Below are 26,998 nucleotides of genomic sequence, written 5' to 3'. Positions count from 1 at the left end.
GCTATTTAGCGGGGGGTACGGGACTCGGGGACAGTGGGCACGTCTCCTTCATATAAGTGAGAACGTAGCCAGTATCTATCACGTTTGCGTACTGTTAATTAATAACTAGAGGTATTTGATGATCTTTGAAAATTTTATTTTTCTAGAATTTTCAAGCATTTAGGTTTCCACCTAAATGCTTGAAAATTCCACCACATATTATTAGAAGTAGTGGAATGGAAAACAAGCCAAACATAATAATTAAACACTACATTTATAAGTTTATCGTAAACTTTACAAGGATGGCACACTTGTTGCTTTAAATGTAGTTATTTTTAAGAATATAATATAGGACTTAAATAAACAAACATAAAGATTCTGATTATTTATAATTATTAATAATCAGATCGTGATTATTACAGACGATTGGTATCTATACTAATATTATAAAGAGGAAAACTTTGTTTGTTTGTTTGATTGTAATGAATAGGCTCAAAAACTACTGGACCGATTTTAAAAATTCTTTCACTATTCAAAAGCTACATTATCCACGAGTAACATAGGCTATATTTTATATGAAATATATTTGTACAAAGTTTGCCGGGTCAGCTAGTAATTAATTTTGTAAAATTATTGTTGTACCTGTAACTGTTTCGATTGGCATGCAAATGTGAAGGTATGTTTAATAAAGTAGAATATTTTCAGCACGTTTAATGGATTTAGTGGTAGACTTTACACACCCTTGAGATCACGTCTGAAAGATTTTTGAAGGTGGTAGAACCCCTTGTTGTTCGACTCCGGCGGCACCACGGCCACACCTATTTCAGCCTCATAACAGCAGCGTTAACGCTGCTGTGTTTTGGTTTGAAGGGTGTGGTAAGGAAGACATACTTTTCCGAGGCGTACCAGCTTAGTCCTTATGGGTAGCAGCGCATCTGTGGTCGACCTCATGTAGGAATATCTATTCCTATCTGGGGTTGATTACAGATGTCCATGGGTGGCAGTAGCCACTTACCATCAGCTGGACTGCATGCTCGTCTGCTACTCTTATATTATAAAAAAAAGAACTTTCAGGCGTGTAGCTTTTCCCACGATATCTTCCTTCCACCGCCAAACCACCATTATATTCCTTAGCTTAGTAATAATGGCGTAAAACAAACTGCGTTTGCTTTTATAATATACTGTGTGCCTAATGGATTATTCAGTATCATTATAGCGAGATATATGAATAATGGATATTCCTTTAATCTTATGGTTTCTATGTAGCTAAGGTTAGATCATCCGACATGTAATTACACTACAAAACTAACATGTAAGTGAAGGCTATGTTGTTCTGTGATTATGGTATATGCTGTACACGATAATTGAATTATGATATGACTGTTAATTAATGTTAATAATATAGTGCCGACATGACCAAGGGACGACCTCTAAAGTATTTTTATATAGAAACAAATGAACATGCAGTCCGGCTAATGGTAAGTGGCTACTGCCGTCCATGGACATCTACCATCAACCTACGATAAGATTAGATTCCCACCGGAGGTTGAAAACAGACGCATTGCTACCCTGAGTACTAAGTTCTCAAGCAAGCTAAGGCAAGCCTTCAAACCAGAATACAGCAGCGCTTAACACTGCTGTTGTTAGACAGAAATCGGTGTGGCGAAGGCGATAGCGCGGCGAACCTACGTGCCTTAGACTTCAGTTATAAAAAAATCAAAAGTGTGAAGTACCTAACCCATTCAGCCAGCATAATGGACAATGGTCTAGAACCTTCTCATTCTTAGATGTCTAGCAGTTAGTAGTTGGGTTGATGATGAAACCTCACGATACACGACACCACCTCGATACGACTTGTGGACTGTGATCCACGTGGAATAAGAATTGGAACACAACGATTGCAATCGTAATTTTTAATGCGGTTGCTACTTACTGATATTTACGAGAACAACTCAGCTTTGAACTATTTTGGTATTGCCTTAGGATTTTTCACATGGATAGATCGGAAAATACAAAAAAAAAATGTTTTCATCCTAACATTGACGACGTCGTAAAATTGAAAATATAAAGTATGAAGTTACTTTTTTCCTCCTAACTTATAATAGTGGTTAGTGGCAGCACTTAGTCTTTAGTCTGACTGATCCGATAAGCAGAAGAACAAGGTGTTCCCACTTATTGTCCAGCGACAACAACTATTCCTACATAATCATTCTACTGCAGTTACACCGAAAATACTAATTTAGATCTATTATAAGCATTGAAACCGCACATGCAGCTGCATGCAAACCGAGCCTTACGCCGTCCCGACATTTCAGACCATAAAGTTTTTATAGACGTACCATCATTCATATTTACCTTGCCTATTCACTCGTAATATTTTACGTCCGTCTGTCGGTTCAGCGCCCTACGTCGTAGGCAATATTTCGGGATCACTAAGCCGAAATATTAGAGCTCGCATGAAAGGTCTTCGACTGAAAAAGATCTTTTATGAAGGGACCATGATCGGTGTCTTTATGTGTAGATATCGAGTTTTAGATTATTTTAAGGACAGAATTGGATTATTTTAAGAAGTTACGAACCAATATCGTTTGATTCACTTAAGAAATTATGTTCACTCAAGAATTCACGTGTATTGCAAGACACGATAGATAAAGAAACTATACACATGATTTTGACGACGAATCTATCGAGCTTTGCCTATCTAATTTGACATTTTCTTCCAGGCAAAACATCGGATAGATTGATTATTAATAACAAGCGTGTAGCAATTTTATTAGTGCATTTAAGTAACAAATGCATAGTTGTTTCTCTTACATCTTTATTTTCCTTTATTCACATGTATCTTAAAATTGTGAATCGTTACATTGTTATAGATCTTGTTGACGACATTGTTCTTGTACTTGTATTTGAGATCTAATCTTTAAGTAGTTAAAATCCCGTCAAGTTCGCTCTGATTCACTCAAATTATCAAGAAAACCATCGTAATATGGGTAAATCATGATGATACACAAGATAATCAAACTATCATTAAGTGATCATCATTTTCAACACTTACGTCTAAATATGTGAGTGTGTTGTATTGTGCGAAAACGATTTAACCTGTTTTATGTGTTTTATGTGCTTATGTGTTTGTGGCTTCGTCCACGTGTAAGTTATCGATTCCTATAAAACTTTTGAAGGATGAAATTTATGGATTATCTTTGTAGTGCCTACAAAGCTCTCCCTCTGCCTTTTCGTGCAAGTACGAAGTATGAAGTTTGAACGAATGAATGACAAGCGATGGAACACATAGTCCTACTTATTATAATGGTATAACCTCACTGTTATTTAATTTTGATTTTTATGTATTTTAAACAAACATATTTTTCTGCCTGAGATTTATATTTGTGAAAATTGAGCATTTTTTTTTTCAAATGTATGTATCAAACGTACTTGTATATTGTCGCAGCTAGAGATGGGCAAAACACCCGGTTTAAACCCAGTACTGGGTTTAAACCCGATAAATACCCGTTTATACCCTCCCACAGGGTATTTATTTGGGTATTTAAAAATGATTTCATAAAATCTGTAGACAGTTTTTAAAACAGTTCAAATATTTATTGAATAGATATACTAGAAGTTTCTACGGTATTTTCAACGTTTTTACATTTTTTAATGTTTTATTTTTGAGGTTTTACCTACTTTTTAACCCGACTGCCACAGAAGGGTTATGTTTTTCGCGCATATTTTGTACGTTTGTAAATAATTTTAATTCATTCGGATCTGGTTAGATATATTTTGACAGGTAAGGTGTCTTTAATTTTTTAAAATACCAAAGTGTCATTTTTTCATAAGTAGGTGTTTGAAAAAAACTGAAAGGAGTTACGAGGTCAATTGTGAGAAAAACTAAAACTGCATCATTAGATTTCTTGAAAATCCGAGAATAGAACGACTTCATTTAAAAAAAAATCACACCCTGTATTATTCCATCATCGCATAGTCTCTTCGGCTTTTTTAGCTGATCCTTGTAGTTTAGGATTTGGTCCTGAAGGCTCATTTCAAAATTTCACCCTATAATAAATATTTTGTATACTGTAGTTAGAGGACGACATATGCTACTTTTTATCAAGGAAACATACACGTTTCCTGATACAAGTCGAGCTCACACAACGAGGGTTCCGTACCACCCAATTGTCATATATTTTTTCATTGGTTGGTAAATGTCTTGTGAAAATTTGAACTGTCCACGTATTACGGTTCAAACCTTGTATGGCCAATTATATCAATAGCGGATCCTTGTATGGCCTCCCATTTATTTTGATGTTTTTTATTTTTGTATTTGTTGTTATAGCAGCCAGAGGATATTATATTCTACAATAGAATAACAACAGGACGTGGACATTGTTTGAAATTTCCATCAAAAGCATAGGCTGATTGGCTTCATACTTAAGTCTGCTTCTATAATGGCGTGATAAAATGGCATTTTGGCGCTGTAAATGTCTTTTTACAGTGCATATTTAGTACAGTATCCTCATCAAAGTAATAATTGCGTTTAAAAAAGGATAGATATGCATGAAAATAGTAAATACCCGAATAAAAACCCATTTTCGGGTTTAAACCCTATTTCTTCCCAACGACCGGGTAAAAACCCGGTTTATTCCCGATGGGTTTAAACCCTCTGCCCATCTCTAGTCGCAGCTAATGTTATGTGACCACTGACGAATTGTTATTTGCATACTTACTACTTGACATCGGCCACAGATGCATTACTACCCTCAATAACTATTTTAGAACACTGCGCGTCGCGCCTTTCACCAACTTCAAACGAAATCAGTTGCACCTTTTAGTCCGAAATAGATGTGACACTAGTGCCTCTGCTTCGAATCACGAATATTAACCCTAATAATCTTTTATCAATTGTTACAGTGCATGAAAGCGTACGTGGAGTTCGAGGTGTGCAACGGCGCGTACGAGGTGTCCTGTCCGGACGCGCGGTGCGCCGCCGCCGCCGCGCTCGCCCTGGACGAGATCTCAGCCCTCGTGCCGCCCACGCTCATGGAGAAGCATCTCAAGTTCCGGCTCAATCATGGTGAGTGGGTGTTAATGATATCGAAATAACAAGCAATTGGATGATATCACAACCACACCTATTTGTGCGTATCGCAGTGTTGAGCGCTGCTGCCTTCGATCGGATATGTACTTTGATCGAAGATTGCTGCATTCTGAAGAGCGTGATTAATGTAAACATTTGTCTTTTAACAACTTTGCTTTTAATTTTATCAGATCTTACAGTTTCTACATTAATTAATTTCTGATTATAACTCTTTAGCAGTACGCTCTGTATAATTATAACTAGAACCGCTTCATAAGCTATGTAAGACATCTAATACCTACTGTTGAACTAAATATCCCTTTGAGACGAACGCAAACAGCTGTAGAGTATTGACCTTTGACTTCCCACAGAAGCCTTTGTACTCGCAATGAAATTAATGTACAATTGCCAGTCGGCTCCCTTTACACTTTCAAGGTTTCCATTAAAGGGAATTGTTTGTTTTGTACCGTGAAGCCCTTTATGCTTCGTGGCGCCGGCGTTGAAAATTAGATGTTATTTATATAATTTGTCGTTTGCTTCTAAGGTAGGTGGCCTGTGGTTCGACTCTGGTTGCACCACGACCAGACCTATTTCTGTCTGATAACAGCTGTGTTAAACGCTGCTGTGTTCTAGTTTGAAGGGAGATATGCTGTGCCGAGTTATTTCAATCGAGGTAGTCCTCCAATTTAACAACACGTCCATAGCCGACCTCAGATAGGAATCTAATCTTAGCCAGTGTTGATTATAGATGTCTATAGACAACAGTAGCCATTAACCAGACAGACTGCATGCTCATTTGCTACTTCTATATTATAAAAAATATGTTAGGCACTTTTATTTATTTTATTTATTTATTTATTTTTGTACACCTTAAACTAAGGGTTACAAAGGGTAAACTTAATGCCTAATGGCATTCTCTGCCAGTCGACCCTGGGTTATGCCGATAGCATGTGGTAGGCATAAACATAAGCAGTAATGATAAAATATCAAGAAATACAACTATGGAAAAAAAACATACAATATCTACATACAATAATTATAAATAATATATAAATATATAATAAAAATATAATATATACAAATAAATATATACAACACAGTGAATTAAGGAAAGTTGAAAGACTCGAGTATTGGAGGACATACGTAAGTAATGCTCCCGAACCATTCTCTTGAAGGTTTTCCTACAAGTGGCTTTCCTAATGTTTTCGGGCAGGGCGTTCCAAAGTAGTATAGCCTGTACTGTGAAGGAATACTGGAAAAAACCACTATTATGCGGTGGAATATTGACTTTAAGAATTCTGGACGAACGTAGTCCACTGCCGTGAAACGAACACTGAAACTGAAAATTTTCCTTTAGATACGGAGGAGAAGCTGGATCATGTAAAATAGAATACAGAACCAGGAGCATTCTAGAGTTACGCCTTTGACGAATAGTTAGCCATTTAAGCTGACGTCTATATTTAGAGATATGATCATAGTTATATGAACCTACGTAGGTTGAAAATAAATCGGATACAATTATTAAGGGAAGGATTACTTTATCCCTATTCAAGGGGTAAGATGGCATACGATAACTGTATATTCTTATCTTATATTTAATGTAAATTGTAGTCTTATTATCATTATATTTTAATCTATTAGAGCGTCGATTCTATAAATGCCGTGTTCACCTATAATTGTGGGTACACGACTTATTTATCTAACTTTTGCAATGTAATTTATATAAGTAAATAAATAACCACTATCCTGTTAACCCCACTATAAAAATATTTTCTTATTGCATACTTTTTTGAGCGCTGTTTACTTTCTTACGTAGTCGGATTTCACTTACTAATATTATAAATCCGAAAGTAGCTCTGTCTGTCTGTCTGCCTGTCTGTCTGGTTGTCTCTTCTTCACACCTAAACCACTGAACCGATTTTAATGAAATTTTATACAAAGATAGTCTGAGACCCGAGAAAGGACATAGGATAGTTTTTATCCCGGAAATCCCACGGGACCTAGGGATGACGTTCTAAGATCGATTAATCGGAGAATCGATCTTTTGGACCCAAAACATCGATTATTTTAATCGATATTAGTAAGGATTAAATCGTAAACTATGCATTTGATCAAGAGATGGTCTTTAGCAAAGTTGAAGGTACGAGTTTTCAGTTTTATGTATGTTAGTATGTTATATTATTTTCTTTTAAACGCGGGCGAAGCCGCGGGCAAAAACTAGTTTTTAAATATATTTTTTTCGTTCGATAGTTTCCTACGTCTATCTGTTTTTGTTTGAGTGTAGTGAGTGCGTAGGTACATGTTGCGGTTTGCGGTCGAGTCAGCGTGACTCTGATTCGTTAGCCGAAGATCTATTAATACCGTGTTACTAAATACATATATTGATGTATTGTGTGGAAATTTTTGCTACATGTATTTCGTTGCTATGTTTATTACTGATCTAGTAACTTCTGAGCTACTTGACCGATGGAGGTTGTATTTGCATTATATCTTTGTTTTGTGGAAATTATGATTATAGGTTGTGTTAGTATTTGACGGACCTGTTGTTGATTAGTTAACAAAATTTATTGCCTTATTATTTAGTGTATAATTTATAGTTACGAAGAGTGAACTGTAATTTTGCTGTAAGTGTTACAAAAATACTATAGGTAACAATAGTGTCTAGAATAATATATGGATTTGTGAACCAAAATTTACTGTAATAAATGAATATTGTAATTTTTCATACATTATGCTGGCTTCGGATAAAAAATATGTTAAATTTTCACGCCATAAGTGAGGATACGGTTGAGTTCATTGTAAATTCATATTTCTTCCATCAGATTAATTGCTTATTTCATTCGGTATATATACGTAAAAGTACATGAATAACTTCAACTTCAGATAACTCTAAGGTCTTTCTGAGGTGTTCTCAAGGCGACGTGGTTTTATGCGCTTTGAAATTTGTATGCATTTGTAGGACCTTGAGTGAGAATGCACTTCGATAGGGTTGACAACTGTTCTACTTACGAGTAATTTTGTAATTTGATTTATATTTGAGTGGATGTAATATTTACTATTCAAAATGTATTTTGCCTCATATATTTTTTTTTACAATTTAAGTCTGTTCAGTTGTTGAACATACTTTCTACAGTTAATAATATAAAGTGTTAAAATAAAAGCTATTAATAATCAAATTAAAATCAAATTATTTTGCAACTACTATAACTGTAAATATTATGTTATTTTGTTAAACAAAAAAGGACATAAGATATTTTTAACATACTTTTTAATAAAATGTTTTTTTAAGTAAAAGATTAAAAAAACATTTTCAGTTATATGTTCATTGGACATAGCTCTCGTAAGTGTAATTTCAGGTGTTTAGTAACTGTATTTGAAACTTCGCCAAAATACTCTTATGCGCGTCTAATTTAACCGATACTAAAATTGCATAATATTAGAAAAATAAATAAAACAAACAGTAGTTGACAACCCTACCCGCGCTGACCGCAGTATATCACGTTAGTTACCGGCGCGGCAATATAATGTTATTGCCGTAATTACTTCCAGGCAATATGCTTGCACTGTAACAATATGCAATTGTTATGGAAATCTTCTAGCTAAATTATTAATGAGTTTTGTTTCGAGTGTAGCAATGCGATTCAGATAAGTTTTTAATGTTAGCGCACAGGAAATGAGTCTTGAATCACGTCTAGTGATTGTGTTATGTTGATTTGTTGTTGTTGTATTTCTTAGATATGTTTCTTAATACTCGTAAGTCGCCAATGGAAAACTTAAATGCCATAATGCCATTGATAAATTGGAATGTTCTAAAGGAAGGAATGAGGGAAGGAAGGAATATAAGAGTCTCTCCCATGTCACACCCATCAAATCAGAACACAGCAGCGCATAACACTGTTGTTATAAGAGGAAGTCCTAGGTTCGCATCCCAAGAAAGTACATACCGATTTTCGGAGTCATGTATGACGCGCTTATTGTAAATTAATGATCAGTTGTTTCCACGGTGAAGAAATGCAACTTGAGCGAACAGCCGGAGAGTTCATTAAACAAAGCTCTCGAAGGTGTGTGATGTCGTCCAATTAGGACTTGACCAGCGCAGTAGACTTTGGTCTAAACCCTTCTTACTCCGAAACGAGACCCGTTCGAATATTGAATATTATAATTGTTATAATTTATTTATTAGGTAATCCAACAGCGTACACAACAGTTGTGAAAATATGATATGTATATATTTTCACAATATATACAGTATGTTTTAAATTAAGCCAAAACATGATTGCACAATTAGTAGATATAGGTAGACAACTGACGGTGTGCGTTTATGCGTACGTTCGTGCACATGGGTGTGTGTGTGCGTGTGTGTGTGTGTGTGTGTGAGAGAGTGTGAACGAAATATAATGAATAGCGAACGATAACAAAGCACGACTCCACAAATTACTTATAATCCGTAGTTAATATATCTTTCTTAACAAGATATAAAGGTAACTATTTAAAGATAAGATCGGAAAGGTCACGCGAACGTACAGTACCTGAACAATTGCGAGCTGAGCATCCGTTACCGTTTAGTGGGGAATTTATTTACCGTGGCCGAGGGATAATTTGTCGGCGCAGTCGACGGAGTCACGCAACGACTACAGATTATAAAACGTAGCAAGTTACGTTACTTACTTTACTTGTGTACGTACGTATTTATAGTGTACGTATTTATAGTGTTCAAAGGTGGTAGAATTCTGTTCGACTCCGGCGGCATCACCGCCACACCATTTCTGTCCAATAACCGCAGTATTAAACGCTGCTGAGCGAGCATGCAGTCCACCTAATAAGTGGCTACTGCCGCCAATGGACATATGTAATCAACCCCACATAAGTTTAGACGCGTCGCTACCTCTGAGGACTAAGTTGGAACGCGTCGGAAAAGTATGCTTACCTACCTATCATATAGTAGTGATAGTTTTAAAGATTTTATTCGATAGACGAGGTGCTAAGTAGCGGAATTTCTATGAAAATGTCAAAATTGAATTTGACTTTTTTAACATTATTCAGGAGAAGATTATTTAGGACTATTTTACAGACTGAAATGTATGTAATGATCCATTTCTAATCCTCATTCGTGCAAAATGGCCCAAAACTCTAGTGTCACAAAAGTGATCATATAAGCTTCCATGCTAGCAGTTATTTCGAACAGAAATCGTATTTATTTCATCGTAGATAAAATATAATATAATAAGGATTTGGGACGTTTATTTATTTCTTTCAAGGGTCAAACCTACAAACATCAAGAGGTTCCTATGTTGGAAGGGATCGTTTTGGAAATGTTTTCCAAGTGTTTAATTATAAATTCTAAAATCAAGACCTTTGAAAGTTCATATTATATTAAAGGGTTTCCCTTTTCATAAATTAATTACACGACTGGTAGAACGTTGTACGTAGCGTTCGATTACGGTGGTACTGGCGTCACACAGTTTTGCTGAAAAATGTAAAGTACAATTGTTACACGTATTACTGCATATGAGTGGTATTTGTGTTTTTGTCTCTGGAGTGTTGTAGAATTAACAAATAATTAACTCACACTAACAACAAACTTTACAACAGTATTTGTCATTTAGATGTAGTTCGAACTTGGAAAATTTCCTAACCACATCTGTATGGGAAACGCAGCACCATAAGGGCGTTCTGTGAACAGAAGGTGAAATGGTTGGATGACATAGGTTTACATAGGTTTTAATTTAGTCTTCAGAGTTTGTAGTCTACAGGTGACAATTTATTTAACCGATTATGTTGATCCAGCATAACCGCTTCCGTGATAAAAATCGTTACTACACTACTACTAACTGGTTCGATTCAGGCAGCACCACCGCCACACCTATTTCTGCCTAATAATAGTAGTGTTAAGCGCTGCTGTCTTGGTTTGGAGGGTGCGGTAAGGGAGACATACTTTTCCGAGACATTCTTCTTTAGTCGTTAAGAGTAGTGGCGAGTCTGTGGCTGACCTCAGCTAAGAATCTAATAATATCTGGGGTTGATTACAGATGTCCATGGGCGGAAGTCTCTTACCATCAGGTGAACAGCATGCTCGTCAGCTACTCTTACATTATAAAAAATACTATCTTCAGAAACAATATCAAAATGAGATACAGATACTTAAACAAAATCGGGGACCTTTAAGCTCGTATACAGTTACAAGGAAGTGTAACTACCTGTGCGTGTAACCAGTTATCGGCCGAATTAAGATTGCGTTAAACTGCTACAATTACATGCGTACGTTTGAGTTGCTATTAAGTTTTATGATCCGTTTAATTATCGCGTCAAATTAGCAGGAAGCGGCCTCTGTCGCGCGGCCCCGGTCTACTCGCGAGCACCGCTTCCGTTTCCTTCTGAATCCTTTACTTACAAGCTAGCATCGCGGTTTTACATGCGTTGAAAAGTGTACGGTTTTGTTGGTGTTAGTTATTGCGCGGTACCTTATGTAAACTCCCGGAAGATTGACTGGGTTTAATTTTTTTTCGCAGAATCCTAATTCTTTTCTTTAAATAAAAGTACCCTTATAACGTCTTCTAACAACTGTTTCGGAGATTGTGCCCGAGGGATAAAAGTTGTGATAACACAAATCAGGATTTATGTTTACACAAACCGGGGGGGGTTTGTGTAAACATAAACCCCCCTTGATATCAAAATAATATAATTTCGTCTGACTTTTGCGCGCTCAGGACCAAAAAATGTGTTACATTTAAATGGACTATAGATACAAAAGTAGCAAACGACCATACAGGCCATCTGATGACAAGTGGCCAATGCGGCTTATGGATATCAATAACCAATCCTAGATAGGTATAGACATAGAATTATAGTCCTATCTGAAGTCGGCTCCAAACTACGAGAATAGCACATGTCGGCCATAATCTAAACAGAAAACGGAATATATAAACATAAATACTCATTACTTTTATCCAAAGGGCAGAAGGGGGTAAACGCGAAGAGGAGGAGGGGTAAATAGTGTACACGTGAATGGAGGTTCCCCGTACAATAAGTTGACAGTGTTTTTAATCAGAGAAGCGCACCATTCATTTAGTACGGAGTAATGTAGTGGTAGTTAGGATGTATGTGAATTTATTATTTCAATTACTTAGAGTCGCGCGCTCGTGTGTGCAACTTGATGGTAACGTCCGCAGCGCCGGTGTTGCTAGGGCTGCCAATGATGAAAAATATTAATTTTATATGAGTGAAGCATATTACGTGTTTTTTTTTTTTAAAAGGGAACTATAGTAATTGGAAATATATAACGGGAAAAACATGATTTTTTGTCATATTTATATGTTTAGAGAAGAGCAATTTTTTAATGTGAAACTACAATGGGTGCGTTTTTAACGCCATTTGCTTTTCGAGCACTAACGGGTTTCGTCGACTCCTTCCGCTTATGTATGTATGTATGTATGTATGTATGTATGTCCGTGTGTATGTGTTGGTGTGACAGCGCTGTTCTTTTGTAACATAGTAATAATATGGAATAATAAAATAAGATGTTGAACATCTTTCAGGAACAATAATTATTAGATTAAACGTGCATCATCATAATATAATTTTTATCGTAAATGGAGCATAGTCGAATTTTAGGAGCAATATTTCAAACAAGACCTAAAAAACACAATTTATATGCCATTTTTGATAGTGAATTAAGTGGTAGTGCCAACCCTACGCCCCTGGCGTATAATCTCGCAGCGGTATTATCTGTTTTATTGCCTGCATAGCTCACCCGTTTCAATGGGAGCTATTTTTACTAAGTAGCCGGTTTGGATTGCAATTTCAGCAACTGAAATATGAAGGTGAATGTTGTATTGCGTAGCTGAGAATTCGGAGCGGTTTTAACAAGCGTTTATTAGCTTGACCTATATGTATCTATGTAACGGAATCTTTGAACTCGATTATTACCCACTTTGAACGGTCCGATAAATTAAAATTTTGAACAATTATCAAGAATTCGATTTTAATAATTTTATCCCATTTTCTTCGTCAGGATCGTCAAGAATCAGGATTAACAATTTTCCTTGTGCGATTTTAGCGTGGTTTTAAGTTTTTAAACTATAATTATTATAAAGGTCAGTTGAGGTAAATATGTGTTATTAAGTGGCCAATAAAGATGTCCGTATACAAATATCGTCGTATAAATTTTGTAGTAAGTCGGGCTACAAAGAAAATATTTAAATTATGCTATCATTACATTCAATTAAGTTACTTATGTTGTAAATGCCTCGTTAAAACATGAGCGGAAAAGTAGCCAAATTGTAAGCAATATCATAAACGTAAAACAACAGTATTTTTATTGCTATGCATACCATCACAACTTTTCGGCAGAAAGAAAGCAAGATGTGAAGTTTAAGAAAAATTAAAAATTAACTAAGTGCGAGTCGAACTATATTGAGAGTTCCGTACCAACATCATTTCTATTTCGTTTATATTTTTGCATGCACGTGAAAATTGTAAGTGTCTATATCTGAAGCCGATGACAGTCGATTTGCTATTCCTAAGAATAAAGATGGTCGCATCATTTGTGAATTAGCCGGCATACTTACCCTTCCACTGAAACTACAAATATGTGTAAGGGTGGTAACTCGTCGAACGATGCTGGTTCTAAAATCTTCCTTTTACAAACAGACCGTAAATCTTTGGCTTAGTAACGGGGTTCCCATATGCACTGAACCCTAAAACCTCAAAAGAATTTCGAGTCGTAAACCGTTGTAACAATTTTGCGAATTTGAAAGCTATTTCGGCACCAAAACGAACGAGCTTCCGTGTTGGTCGGGATAAACAACAGTTTATTGGGTCAACAACCCATCTGTGAAATGCCGAGTGGCTCGTCCGATTTACAGTTTTATAAATTGTTCGTGTCTTTCAACGGTGAAACGTCACCATAAGAATATGTGCCATGGTCGATTGGTGCAGTGGACGCATTCCCAGAGAGAGTCACAGGGGTCATGACCTCCCCAAAACCAGTGAGTCAGACACGCATTTGGTCAGGTTTTTTTTCGTTTGGAAACCCTGCACGAATTTATATCTTCCGCGAGGGTAGCGGAGAGGACATGCCAGACTTTGCAATAAACACTACACACTACAGTTATAAAGTTAGAAAAAAGTGGTCTAATTCATCGAAATTTCCCCTGTGAATTTTGATTGAAAGGTGACAATCCTTAATTATGATTAAAGATAATTTTATCAGCTGTTGTTACATCATTAACATTTCAAGTAGATTTTTTAAAATTCTATATTTCAGGAGTGTATTATTTTTAATTTAAAGATTTATATACGCACATAGTACGTATATTTATAGAATGACGTCTCATTATCTTTTCGTTTTAAACGATTTGCCAGTACATACGTATTACCTACGTATTGCGAAATTTATGCGTGACATTATTTCGCACGGAAGCGTACACGCGCAAATGTTCCCCCACTATGTCGATTTTCGGTCAAGACGTTGCTCTCTCACTTTACGGTGCGTGGCTTCAACTAAACGCTACGTATGTACTGCGTAAGGCTTAGTACGCACTGTGTTTAAACGTATGTGTTTAACCGCAGGAAACCGGAAAAAAATGAAACACATTGCTTTCCATACAAGTGCACGCATTAGTGACCTTTTTCAGTGACTGATCCCGGCCTTACAAGCGCGTTTTTTTGTGTCCCATAGTAATAGTATGGTGGCGCACGCATTGCGTATAACCGTATTTGGTTTTTTTTTTCGGTCTCGATGGGCGAGCTATAAAACTAACGCACACACGCTGTTCGCTAGAAATCCATGATGGTACTGAAATAAAATTAAGCGAAAAGCTAACCGCAGTGCGTGTTCGTATGCGTTTTTTGCGTTTTAAGCTCTTTTTATTCAGCTTGCGTTTAGTTTTATAGGTCGCCCATCGGGACTTTATAGAAAACCGAATGCGAACCGCAGTGCGTACTAACCCTAAAGCAATTGTGACAATTCCTTCAGCGTAAGCCAACGGACGGCCGTGACTCCGCGCTCTTGACTCCTTTCTCGATCGTCGAGATATGTCGCACGGAACTCGATCGGGTATTGGATAAGATTAACTTTCATATGGTTTAGCTACAGCTGTGTGCATTTTGGGCATGTTGAACGGGAAACGCTTGGTTAATGCGTATTTACTGTACCATTCGATATGTTAAACCTGGTTAAATTTGGTTTTCGAGATGCAATATTTTTTGATCCGCGTCTTGCGGTCCCCATACAGTTCTCTGACAAAGGGCCGTTGATTAAGGGATTTAACCCTTGCCCAGGTGGTGATAAAAATTATAGGCATTGTGGTTTATAGCGCTTACCACACTTACCGCACCTACCACATCCTAGTGTGATACCACGATTTTAGGAAGCGCGCTTTTTTATTTTATGTTAATAAATGTTAACTATTGAGCTTAGGTTCCAAAACGTTGAGATATTCGAAAGGGAACATTTTCATTCAATTTCCCTAATCATTAATGTATAGTATTTCGTCGTCCATATAATTTTCAAGAAGTTCTACCCTGAGTATAGATATATTTACGGAAGCCTAATAAAATTTAAACCTTGCCAATTTAATATCGACCGTGCTGAACTTTAGTCACAGCTGGTAGGTATATACCTAGGTACATTGTACTGCTGTACATTAACCTTTATTTCACGTGTGTCACGAAAACACACCTCGTTTAATTGTTTCCACGTTATTTGCGTTAAACGCGATATAATTGGATTATTGCGTGCGTATTTTATTGAATTTTATGTAATTGCCACTGAGATTTATACCCTGTTCGTGCCTTAAAAGGTATGAATTCGGCCTGAGGAGGAAATCGACGCGAATAAGTCGCGACCGGCGAATATGAGGTCGGATTCAATCACATGCCTGTATCTACAACGTGTGTCAACGTAGGGTTGTCACCACTTAAATATATTCTGAATAGAAGCGAAAAATATGTGCCTGCTATTTTTTGCTCTAAAGTACTGAATATAGTTTTTGCAATGATTTTGTATTAAAGATGTACTTGGTTTTGACATACTTTAAAAATAAATGCCGGCAATAAATATGTCGTTAAATATTTGTAATAGCTATGTCCGTGGGTCCTCTAGTTTAGTTTTGAGTATGTTATTAATAACATAAGAAAACAATTTCGGTTCACATGTATTTAACGAGGAATAACTACGTTTAAACAAAAAAACGAAAACCATTAATTTTGATTAACTACATGAATTATAGAGTTCTGTTTTTTAGGTCTTTTAAGCCTTTCACGGTACCAATTGTAAAACGATTCCGCGTTATCAAGGTCGATGTTTAATATTTCCTTATTTTAGTACACTAAGTTCCTTGTTTTGTATTGTATAATATTTTGCGTATTTTTCGTATATTTGAGAGTGAAAGGTAATTCCGACAAAATAATTGTTTCAATGACTAGGCAACTCTCAAAACAGAATTGTTAAACTTAAAAATACTTTGTATATATAAGTGATACGAAATAGTATGTTTTCATACAATGATAGTATTTAGAATTTATTATAGGGTTCTCGAGTAGAAATCTTAAAAATGTGCAGGGAGGATTACGTACAATAAAGCATGCGCTGAAAATCTTTCTATAAAATTTCTACGCGAGTTTTAGAGAAAATCTGTATGTGAGAAAAATTGTTTATAAATGGAATAAATAAGCTCATAGTAGTATGTTAAACGATTGGAAGGGTATGTAAATCTCATTCACTACAAAATATTTGTAGTGAATGAGATTAGTGAAAGAATACACTCTGAACCTTACATGTTGCTTTAAAACTGTTCTTAAAGCTGTGTAAAGTCTACCAATTTGTACTTGGTTAACACGGTGGACTATGCCCTACTCTGAGAGGACCCGTGTCCATTAGGACAATAATGGATATACAACGATCTTACTCTGAACCATGCCAAACCGTAAATTGATTATAATTTCAGTAATCCTTACCCAAACATTGTATATTAATCTGGTGTTTTGTCGACAGAGGTGGCGATGGACGCGATGCGAGCGTTCTGCCCGCGGCCCGGCTGCGACACGGTGGTGCAGGTGCGCGCCGCGAGCCCCGCGCACTGCCCCACGTGCAGGCACGACTTCTGCTCGCAGTGCAACCAGGAGGTACGCTATGTTACACTACGATGCGCGCGTTCTGCCCGCGGCCCGGCTGCGACACGCAGTGCAACCAGGAGGTACGCTATGTTACACTACGATGCGCGCGTTCTGCCCGCGGCCCGGCTGCGACACGCAGTGCAACCAGGAGGTACGCTATGTTACACTACGATGCGCGCGTTCTGCCCGCGGCCCGGCTGCGACACGCAGTGCAACCAGGAGGTACGCTATGTTACACTACGATGCGCGCGTTCTGCCCGCGGCCCGGCTGCGACACGCAGTGCAACCAGGAGGTACGCTATGTTACACTACGATGCGCGCGTTCTGCCCGCGGCCCGGCTGCGACACGCAGTGCAACCAGGAGGTACGCTATGTTACACTACGATGCGCGCGTTCTGCCCGCGGCCCGGCTGCGACACGCAGTGCAACCAGGAGGTACGCTATGTTACACTACGATGCGCGCGTTCTGCCCGCGGCCCGGCTGCGACACGCAGTGCAACCAGGAGGTACGCTATGTTACACTACGATGCGCGCGTTCTGCCCGCGGCCCGGCTGCGACACGCAGTGCAACCAGGAGGTACGCTATGTTACACTACGATGCGCGCGTTCTGCCCGCGGCCCGGCTGCGACACGCAGTGCAACCAGGAGGTACGCTATGTTACACTACGATGCGCGCGTTCTGCCCGCGGCCCGGCTGCGACACGCAGTGCAACCAGGAGGTACGCTATGTTACACTACGATGCGAGCGTTCTGCCCGCGGCCCGGCTGCGACACGCAGTGCAACCAGGAGATACGCTTTGGTAGAGGCCGCGCCAAACTGCTAGTCCGCTCTGAAATGGTTGCGCACAATTACAAACTTATACTCCGTAGCAACGTAAGGGCACACTAATTGCGCTATGTACCCGCGGGCGAGAGCGGGCAACGGTCGGTTTCTATATTAGGAGCGGACTAGCAGTTTGGCGCGGACTATACACTACGGTAGCATGTTACCACGATTACTAATGCCCGTTGTTAATAAAATCAATCCATGTAATGTTTCGCATACAACGATTGTCATTTGACAATTCCTGTGTACTTTAAATTGTCAAACTTCGGGCATGCGGGAATTGTCGCGGTTTAAAGGGTATGATAAGGAAAGGTTGTTTTGGAGGCATTTTAACTTAGTTATCAGAGTTCACAAAGCATCTATGGCCGACTTTAGGTTGAATTTCAATTTATGGTTTTAATCAGATTTTTAAACCTTTAAATAAATATCTTGAAAAATAATTGTAACATTTCAAACAGACATGAGTTAAACAGAATGTTCAACTGACACATGTTTGGATATGTGTAAAACTGTTGCAAATTATACTGCATGCCTCGTCTGAATCGCAGGCGGCTGACAGGTCGGTATGCGGGGTGTCCGTCCGTGATACTGCCCAGAGAGATTAATATGTTGCTTGCGAAATTGATCCGTTTATGTTGTATAAGTCAACAGCAATAATGTATTGCCATTGATAAATCCAGAATAATATGTGCCCCAGGATGGCAATGAATAATACCAGTAAAGACGCAGCAAAAATATTTGACTACCATAATTACAAAATTCAGCAGAAGACAGTTACACATTTCATATTATATGACATTAACATAATTATAATTCATGTTTATGTTCGTGACTGTACAATGAATATTTCGTAGTAAATAATACCGATGGAACTTTAAAATACTATCATCGGCCGTAATCGGTCATCTACGGGCGCGTACGGAGTTTCCGTCGATATTTAATAGGAGTTGTTACGACACTTTGTATGATCAATTTTTAATATATATTTATTATTGCTGAGGAGGACAGTTTCAACTTCGTATTATAAATATTAAAATAGATTACAACAATTGATCAATAAACGAAAAAATATCCTCCTGGAATATGTGATAGAGATGGCACCACAAATCGGTAATCCCTCGACCAGTGGCGGACTTAGCTTGCCAGAGGCCCAGGGCGAAAAGTTGAATAGTACCGTATTTACAGACATTGAACATACCAAATACGTCCCTTAGCAGATAAAATATTTATACATCCGCGTTTGATTCATTATAATAGACAAAATCTCGGCTGAGAAACATTTAGGAGTGGACCGGAATAGCTAGCGTAGCTGACTTCTCAAAAAATCGGGAGGGATTTAGAACTAGATTAGTTGAAGAGGTAACAACGTAAGAAGAATATTATTAACTCTAAACTGATTCTTATTACTAAAATCGCATTTGAGTCAATAGAATGATTTTAGAGTTAGGTATAGATCAAAATAGTAAAAAAATATTTACTAAACGAAAGATAGAGGAGATCTGAGCTTCGAATCATTCTGTCCACGACAGGCTTTTTGTGAGACGTTTCAATTTATACCACAATGCTACCACTTCTCATAATTACATATGCACATTCCTACGCGTCTTATTGTGGCATTCCGCGACTTATCCGTACAAAAAGTGTAATATCTCCTCGTTGTATATACAACGTGTAACCGAATTCCCAGTTTAATTTCGCATGCACGAAGCCGACGGGCGCTACTCCGCGACCGTGCGACTCATTGTCCGGCGAATGTCGAGCGCTTTCCCGCGCTTTGTCTCCGTCGCCACGGAACAAGGCCGCCTGTTCTTTGTTCGCTGTGAAAATAGTTTGGAAAGCCACTCTTCCCTAACACAACGCGTTGTTAAGGAATAGGTACATGTTTGCAAGTAGTGTATTCTGAACCGCTCGTGTTCGAGACTCGAGTGCTGAAACTAAGGTACGTTTGACGTTTCACGTTTGCGTTGGGAGTTAGTAAGTCGGACAAGGTTAGTAGTTTAAATGAAGTTTTAATCTAGAAATTATATGACATAATCAAATCGATTTTTAAAATTGGAAGGAGGTCTTGAGTGTTATTATTGAATGTGCTTTTCCCCATGATGAAATTTATATAATTTCGCAGAAAAAATAGCCTGTGCCACCCCTTACAAAATCAGGATTTCAAGGAAATTATTCGGAAAACCATGAAACTTTTGTCATTAGATTCAAAACTTTACAAAAGACCTTTTCAGTTCACAAAAAGCAACAGACTTAGTTAATTAGTTGATAATACATATTTAATTAGTTAATACCTAATGATTATCTTACATAATAAAGTTTAATCTTAGATAACGGCATCTAAGTCATTTAAATAATATTTATATAGATAGATATTAGTTATCTGTGAAGAAATGTTTTATTAATCTGTGTAAACGATCAATACACGCGCCTCGTGCAATCCATTTCGCGGGCGGGTCAAGTGCTGGCAAACTGGATATCCGGGGCAGGTGATGTAAATGTAACCGCTTGAGCTTCTAGCTGTAACGAGCTCACTATCGGTAAAAATATAGTCGATATAAGTAATATGTAAAGATATGTCTTATTAATCTGTGCAAACGATCGATACACGCGTCTCGTGCAATCCACTTCGCGGGCGGGTCAAGTGCGGGGAAACTGGATATCTGGATATAGGTGTGACAGTGGTACCTCTCTGGTCGTGCCATAGTGATGCGATTGAATTACTTTCACCTTTTTGTATCATTATTCTATTTATACTTTTCCTCTATTATATGAAATACTAAGGTTTCTTGCAATGCAATTTGTACATAAATATTTTTGACGCCAACAATCTACAAATTGAATGAAACTCACCGTTCGTATTGTGAGGACTTTGTTTCAATTATAAACCTCCGGAAACGGAGCATTTATAAAATTACAACCCTTTCTTCGTCACTCGAAGCCGTAACAAATGGTTGTACAGCCTTCTACCGCCCGGTGCAATTGGGTCGGGACTCGAGTACACAATTATCAAGCAACACCACCGGTTTTGCACTTTTATAGGGTTCCGTGCACAAATGGCTAGAGAGGGACTCTATTAGTAAGTTTTCGCTGTCTCTTCGCCTGTCACTGGGCTTTGTCTTATATACAGATGCAAATAGTCCCTTGAAAATTTACAGCGTGTATTACTGCTGCCGTTATATCAACAAATTAATACAAAAAATAAAAATAAAACTTAACTATAAAGGGTCTTAACTTAAATTCAATGTCTCCATGCAAGAAAGCAGTGTTTTGCATGCGTTTTCGGTTTATGCACAATACCCTGATTGGTAGATATTAAAATTTCACAAAATTCATATACTTCTATAGCTATTATTATAAAATCGCAATATTTGAAAATTTGGTATTACGGAACCGTCCGTACGCGAGTTCGACTCTCACTTGGCCATTTTTTAACAATTTGGCTAAAACTCGCTCCGCTGCACTCCTTCTAAAACACGGCTTACTTTAGCCACAAAGGGTGGAGCGAATCCCGGGCGGCCTCAGCACTGGGTCGAGATTCGCGTCAATGGACAACTTTCACTGGTTTTGGCACCGTTCCTATTGTGACAAACGCAAAAGATCTGTCGCAAACCCCAAAGGCGGCTGTTACATCAAAGCGATCGCAAATGGCAGAGCGACTTTTTCACTAGGCCGGAGACTTCAGCGCAACTGGGTCGCGACTTTAGTCGGTCACAATGCACGTTCCACATCCGACTTTGGCAATGTTCCTACTGTGACATCGGTAAATGTGCGCTAGAAAGCTAATGTTCAATTTACCTGGGCTGCTATCTCAAAGTGATCACAAATGGTAGTGACTCTTCTGAGCTTTGGTACATCTGGGTCGCTACTCGAGCTGAATGCATTTGTTGGCGTTGCTTGTTCGTATGGTCGCATTTAGGCTAAATAGCGCTAGGCGTCGTCGATTTTGGCATGCAAATCACAGTAAGCTACCTAGCATATGTCTGATGGAAAGGCACCCCTTGACGCTTTAAGATACTTAGCCCCTCTGTTAAGAAGTGGAAAACATTTTACTTTTTTCCTACAGAGATCCGAGTTTTCCAACCAATCCACAGTTGAGCAGTGTAGTGAGAAATTAAAGGAGATGCAGCCATTTCATTATCTCATTCTGTAATTCTATCATTTGTTCTTCACAAAATCGAGTGGAGTTTTCTTGACCCTTTTCATACCAAGCGTACCATAATTGCTACATTCCATATCCGCATCGGTGCATTGTAAAGTATCTTCTAGCCGTTTTTAGATTGTGACGATACACCTAGCAGTAACACATAGTATTACAACAAAATGTGCCTATTTATAACTTAAATGCTTTTGTTTATATTATCAAAATAAAATATTACCTAGAAGTTAGCCACGAATGCCAATTGACGTCTACAATGTTCGTATATCACACAATGAGGCAGACAAATATTTTTTTAGGCGTTGCCAAATAATAGTTAGACGTGAAATATTCCTGTTCCTGTTTACACAACACTCAAAATTACTTGCCAAAATCCTAGAGTTATAATATCAACAGGTGATTCGTTTTATGAGAATCATCACATTTAACATTTTGGAAGTGGTCAATCGAGATCTCGAGAGATAAACATATTTAATTGGACTGTATCCAAGAGCCGTGTTTGTGTAGTAAACAAATTCCTCCACACTCGTAGACATTTCAAAATTGAAGACTACTTTGAAGTTTCATCAGCAGACGTATGTAGTATGGGGAAAAATAGGTTTTCGATATAATGTTTATCTGTATTTCGTCTGTTGGACAGGGGTCTCGCCTCAGAATACGTTAAGACCATAGTCCACCGTGCTGACTTTGCGCGAATTGGTTGACTTTTCACAACTTTGACATTTTTTTAAAGAACTCGTAGAGGTCTAGTTTTTCGACGCTTTCTTTCACTGTTCATGCAAGTGAAGGTCAACTTCAAATACGCACATAACTTTGAAAAAAAACAGCTCTATGTATAAGAATATTAACCGCGACATAGCAGGTCGGGGCTTAGGTACTCAGGTAAGTTCAGGACTATGTCAAGAGGCGCAGAGTTTTCGAGTTCGAGTCCTAGCAAGAAAATATCTTGATGACAAATTCCGATTTCTACTTTTGATATAGGTATAGTCCGCGTAAAACTGCTAGTCCGCTCTGAATATAGAAATGAATCGCGACGCCATAGCAAATTGTATGACTACACCTGGTCGCAACAACGTCAGAGCGGAGTAGCAGTTTGGCGCGGACTATACCTACAAGCTTCTCTCTGCGTGTGTCATAAACACCCACGCCAGGATAACAGAGCTATGAGTATAGAAAGCGTTAAACGAATTAACCCACAAACAAAGTTAATTGGTAAGTCAATGGTGAAACGAAATAAACAAATCAATCCTCATACGTTACTCGTAACCTCCTAATCTCCTAAGTCATCAACGTGCGAGAGTTGTTAATGAGTCTCCACAACAAATGGACATTATCGTGTTGTTGTTCGCCTTCCCTTTTAATATATTAACGGATATATATATCACTTGTCACTATGTTCGCACGCCATTATCCGAAGTGCTATATCAATCGTTGTAGGAGATGATGATGTCGCGAAGGTGGTAAACCCCTTCGTGGCTTTTTGGCACTGGCGTACCTATTTCTACCTAATAACAGCAGTGTTAAGCGCTGTTGTGTTCTGCTTTGAAGGGCGTGGTAAAGGATACTTTCTCATCCAAGACGCTTCAACTTGGTCCTCAGAGCTCAGGCTCAACCAAACTCAGGCTGGAATATAATCTTATCTGATATTCATTACAGATGTCCATGGGCGGCTTAATGTCCCTTCAACAATATGCTTAGCCCGTTAATAATTTTGAGTACCATGTTTAAGTAATAAAAAAACAGTATATTAATTTATATTAAGAAGTATATTCATTGCAAAATTAATTCAAATATTTTACATTTACAACAGTGCTATTAAATGCATTAGCGCTGGTGACCGTATCGAAATCGGTCTCGAGGTCGCCACCAGATGGCGTGCAACCACTGTTATTAACTGTGAATCTGCATCTATAGGTGTAATCTGCATATACGGATATTTGTCAGTTTGTTCGAGTATCTCGCCAAAAATACTGAAGCGTTTGGTGATATTTATGACAATATATTAAAAACCTTATAATTAGAATGTAATTGTGTTACCAATATCCCCATCATAATGTTTATTTATTTTCGTTATTAGGTACTGGTAAAATACGTCAATCAGTGTATATTTTTTATGGAACTTTTACGACCCACACTTTGAAAAACATTGCACTACATTATCACTTGCTGGTCACCACGCAGACGAAGCCGCGGGCATGAACTAGTCTTAAATAACATTATTAATACTGCCGTGTGCTAATTGTCAGTCTGTTCGATCATTGTTTTGATTTTATCTTGGTTTATTTTTAGATATTTTAAGATTATCCACACAGATATCGCCGGTATTTAAGATATTAATCGTTTGCTTCGTTCAGACTGATTTATCCTGGAATTTTATCAGATAACCTTATCAAAATAGGTATGCTTTAATAATGGAACTTTTTAAATTACTCATTTATTAACCTACATGAAAATTAGGTATGTTTTTAAGTAGAGAAGTACCTTTTTCGACGGGGGCACCAACGCCACATTTATTTCTGGCTAATAACAACACTGCAACAGCGCTTAAGCTGCCGTATTTTGGTTTGAAGGTTATGGCAAGGGAGAGACTTATGCGACGCGTTCCAACTTAATTCTCAAGAGTAGCAACATTGGAGGTAGCGGTGGCAACTTACCACGAACTTAGGTCTTCGTGACGTTTTCTTTCACGCCTAAGAAAGTGATAGTAATTTTTAAGTAACTATGAAAATAACAGATGTGCCTGCATGACATTCGAACCCGAGCAATTAGGCTGTAACAGCTTCAAATTCAATTGCTTCAACTTTTGTACCGAATTAAAATCCCATAATAATTAAAAATATACTTGCTTACTCCTACGCGCGTCCTTCGATTATATCATAAAACAATTATGTGTTCAATAAAAGTAATTGCATCTGCAAATAGAATCTCGCTGCGCCGGCGAAACGTTTGTCAATGCTGTTGATCTTAGATAATGAAATGACATGTTCATTATGTTTAATGGTTTTGTATGTGATTGTTGGGAACCATTGACGATATAACAAAGTGGAGTCCTAAATTAGGACGTGATTTTGGTGATCCAATAAACAATGATATCACAATTTATTATGTGAAGATAAACTTTTTTCTTAAAAATAAGTTAGAAAATCAACACCCGTTAAGATAAGATGCTTATGTACCTGAGGATAGAAATAGATCCGTTGATACACCCGAGGACTAAGTTGGAAAGCCTCGGATAATTATGTCGACCTTGTCACACTCTTCAATCCGACACACAGCAGCGCTTAACACTGCTGTTATTATGCAGAAATAGATGTGGTGGCAATGCCTTCGCAGTGGAACCACTAATTTCATTCTACCACGTTAAAGAAACAAGTTACAAGTGACCCGTTTGTTATTTCCATAATATTTAAATACTGCTCATATCTATAATAAACTCGAGTGGCTTACGAGATTTTTTTCGCGATTTATTTGTACTCGATTATTTTCGATTTCTGATGTCGCATATCGCGTCAAGTGCGACATGAGCATAAAAATCAATAACAGAACTTGAATATTGTATGCATAATATTTGTATCATTTTTTAATACCATCCTTGTATTTTCTTCCACAGTGGCACGGTGGTCTAACCTGTGAAGCGGCGGCGGCGTCGTCGTCAGCGGGCGCGGGCGCTCCACTGTTGCCCGACTCGGAGCTCATCAAGTTATGCCCGATGTGTCGGGTGCCCATCGAGAAGGACGAGGGCTGCGCGCAGATGATGTGCAAGCGGTGCAAACACGTCTTCTGCTGGTACTGCCTCGCCTCACTAGATGTAAGTTGATTGCATTCGTTTTTAGTAAATGTTGAACTGTTGCCCGACTCGGAGCTCATCAAGCTGTGCCCGATGTGTCGGGTGCCCATCGAGAAGGACGAGGGCTGCGCGCAGATGATGTGCAAACACGTCTTCTATATGGTAAATTGTAGCGCGCCCTTTGATATTTTTATGCAATCTGTGCAGTTTTCAAATTTCGCGCGTGATATTAACGAATCGCCGCGCTCCCACCTCCTCCCCTCTCGAACTCTACAAAAAGTGTTCGTCACGGTTTTGATAAAAAAAAACTTAAATAAAAAGATTTAATAATCGAAGTAGTAGAGTAGAGGAAGTAGTTGTAGAGGAAGTGGCGCCCCACGAGAGCCGTACAACAAAGTGCGCTACAAAGTCAATTTTTAACTACTGCTCGACTGAAATTTTCAAGTCGTGCCCGATGTGTCGGATGACGGTATAAAATGGCGAGGCCTACGCGCATATAGAAATTGTTGGAGTTTCCGCTGTTGCCCGATTCGGTTCTAATCTAATAGTGATTCATGTGTCTGATGGTGATAGAGCAATTTAATTTGCAAACTATGCGAGCACGTCACACGTTTCTGCTAGTATATAGCCTTCTTCCTACATGTAAGTTTGATTCGTATGATTAACACTATAGTCAACAACTGTAAACTAGTCCCTGTAAACTTAGGGTGCGTAGGCTTAGATGATATTTAAAAAAATATTTTAATCAATTAGAAAATATAAGGTTTCGTGTAAATATTGATGAAAGAGCCCGAGGAAGCTCGTAATTGAGTAAACTAACAATGAAGTTAAAAATATAATTCATGTTCGGAAAGGTTTTACCACTTTCATTAAAAGTTCGTAATTACATAGTCTTCATTCAGCGTTCCAAAGATGCAACTTAAATTAAAAGTAGAAAATTTTGCTGTAAGTGCCTCGGAGATTGCTCCTTTAAGTTTAATGCAAGTTTCTACTGTAACTTTGATGGTACGTTTCGTGTCGTTAACGTTTTTAAATGTTGATTTTAAAGTGTTATTGCAGAAT

At 38.0% G+C, this 26,998-nt stretch overlaps 1 protein-coding gene across 3 annotated transcripts in view; it reads left to right on the top strand.

Annotated features, from left to right (window-relative positions):
* LOC140756210 (probable E3 ubiquitin-protein ligase RNF144A) overlaps positions 1-26,998 on the top strand; it is a 152,971-nt gene that overhangs the window by 115,825 nt on the left and 10,148 nt on the right. For all 3 annotated transcript variants that reach the window (XM_073091663.1, XM_073091662.1, XM_073091665.1), the window contains 3 exons: positions 4,885-5,047; positions 17,046-17,176; positions 25,760-25,957. In XM_073091663.1, coding sequence (XP_072947764.1) covers positions 4,885-5,047; positions 17,046-17,176; positions 25,760-25,957 — 492 coding nt within the window. The remainder of the gene's footprint in view (positions 1-4,884; positions 5,048-17,045; positions 17,177-25,759; positions 25,958-26,998) is intronic.

Source organism: Epargyreus clarus, unplaced genomic scaffold (genome assembly GCF_041222505.1).
Source record: "Epargyreus clarus isolate Ecla_fem2 unplaced genomic scaffold, WU_Ecla_fem_2.2 ptg000034l, whole genome shotgun sequence".
Lineage (NCBI taxonomy): Eukaryota > Metazoa > Arthropoda > Insecta > Lepidoptera > Hesperiidae > Epargyreus > Epargyreus clarus.
The sequence above is the reverse complement of the archived record's forward strand: the minus strand, read 5'-3'. Positions and strand labels throughout refer to the sequence as shown.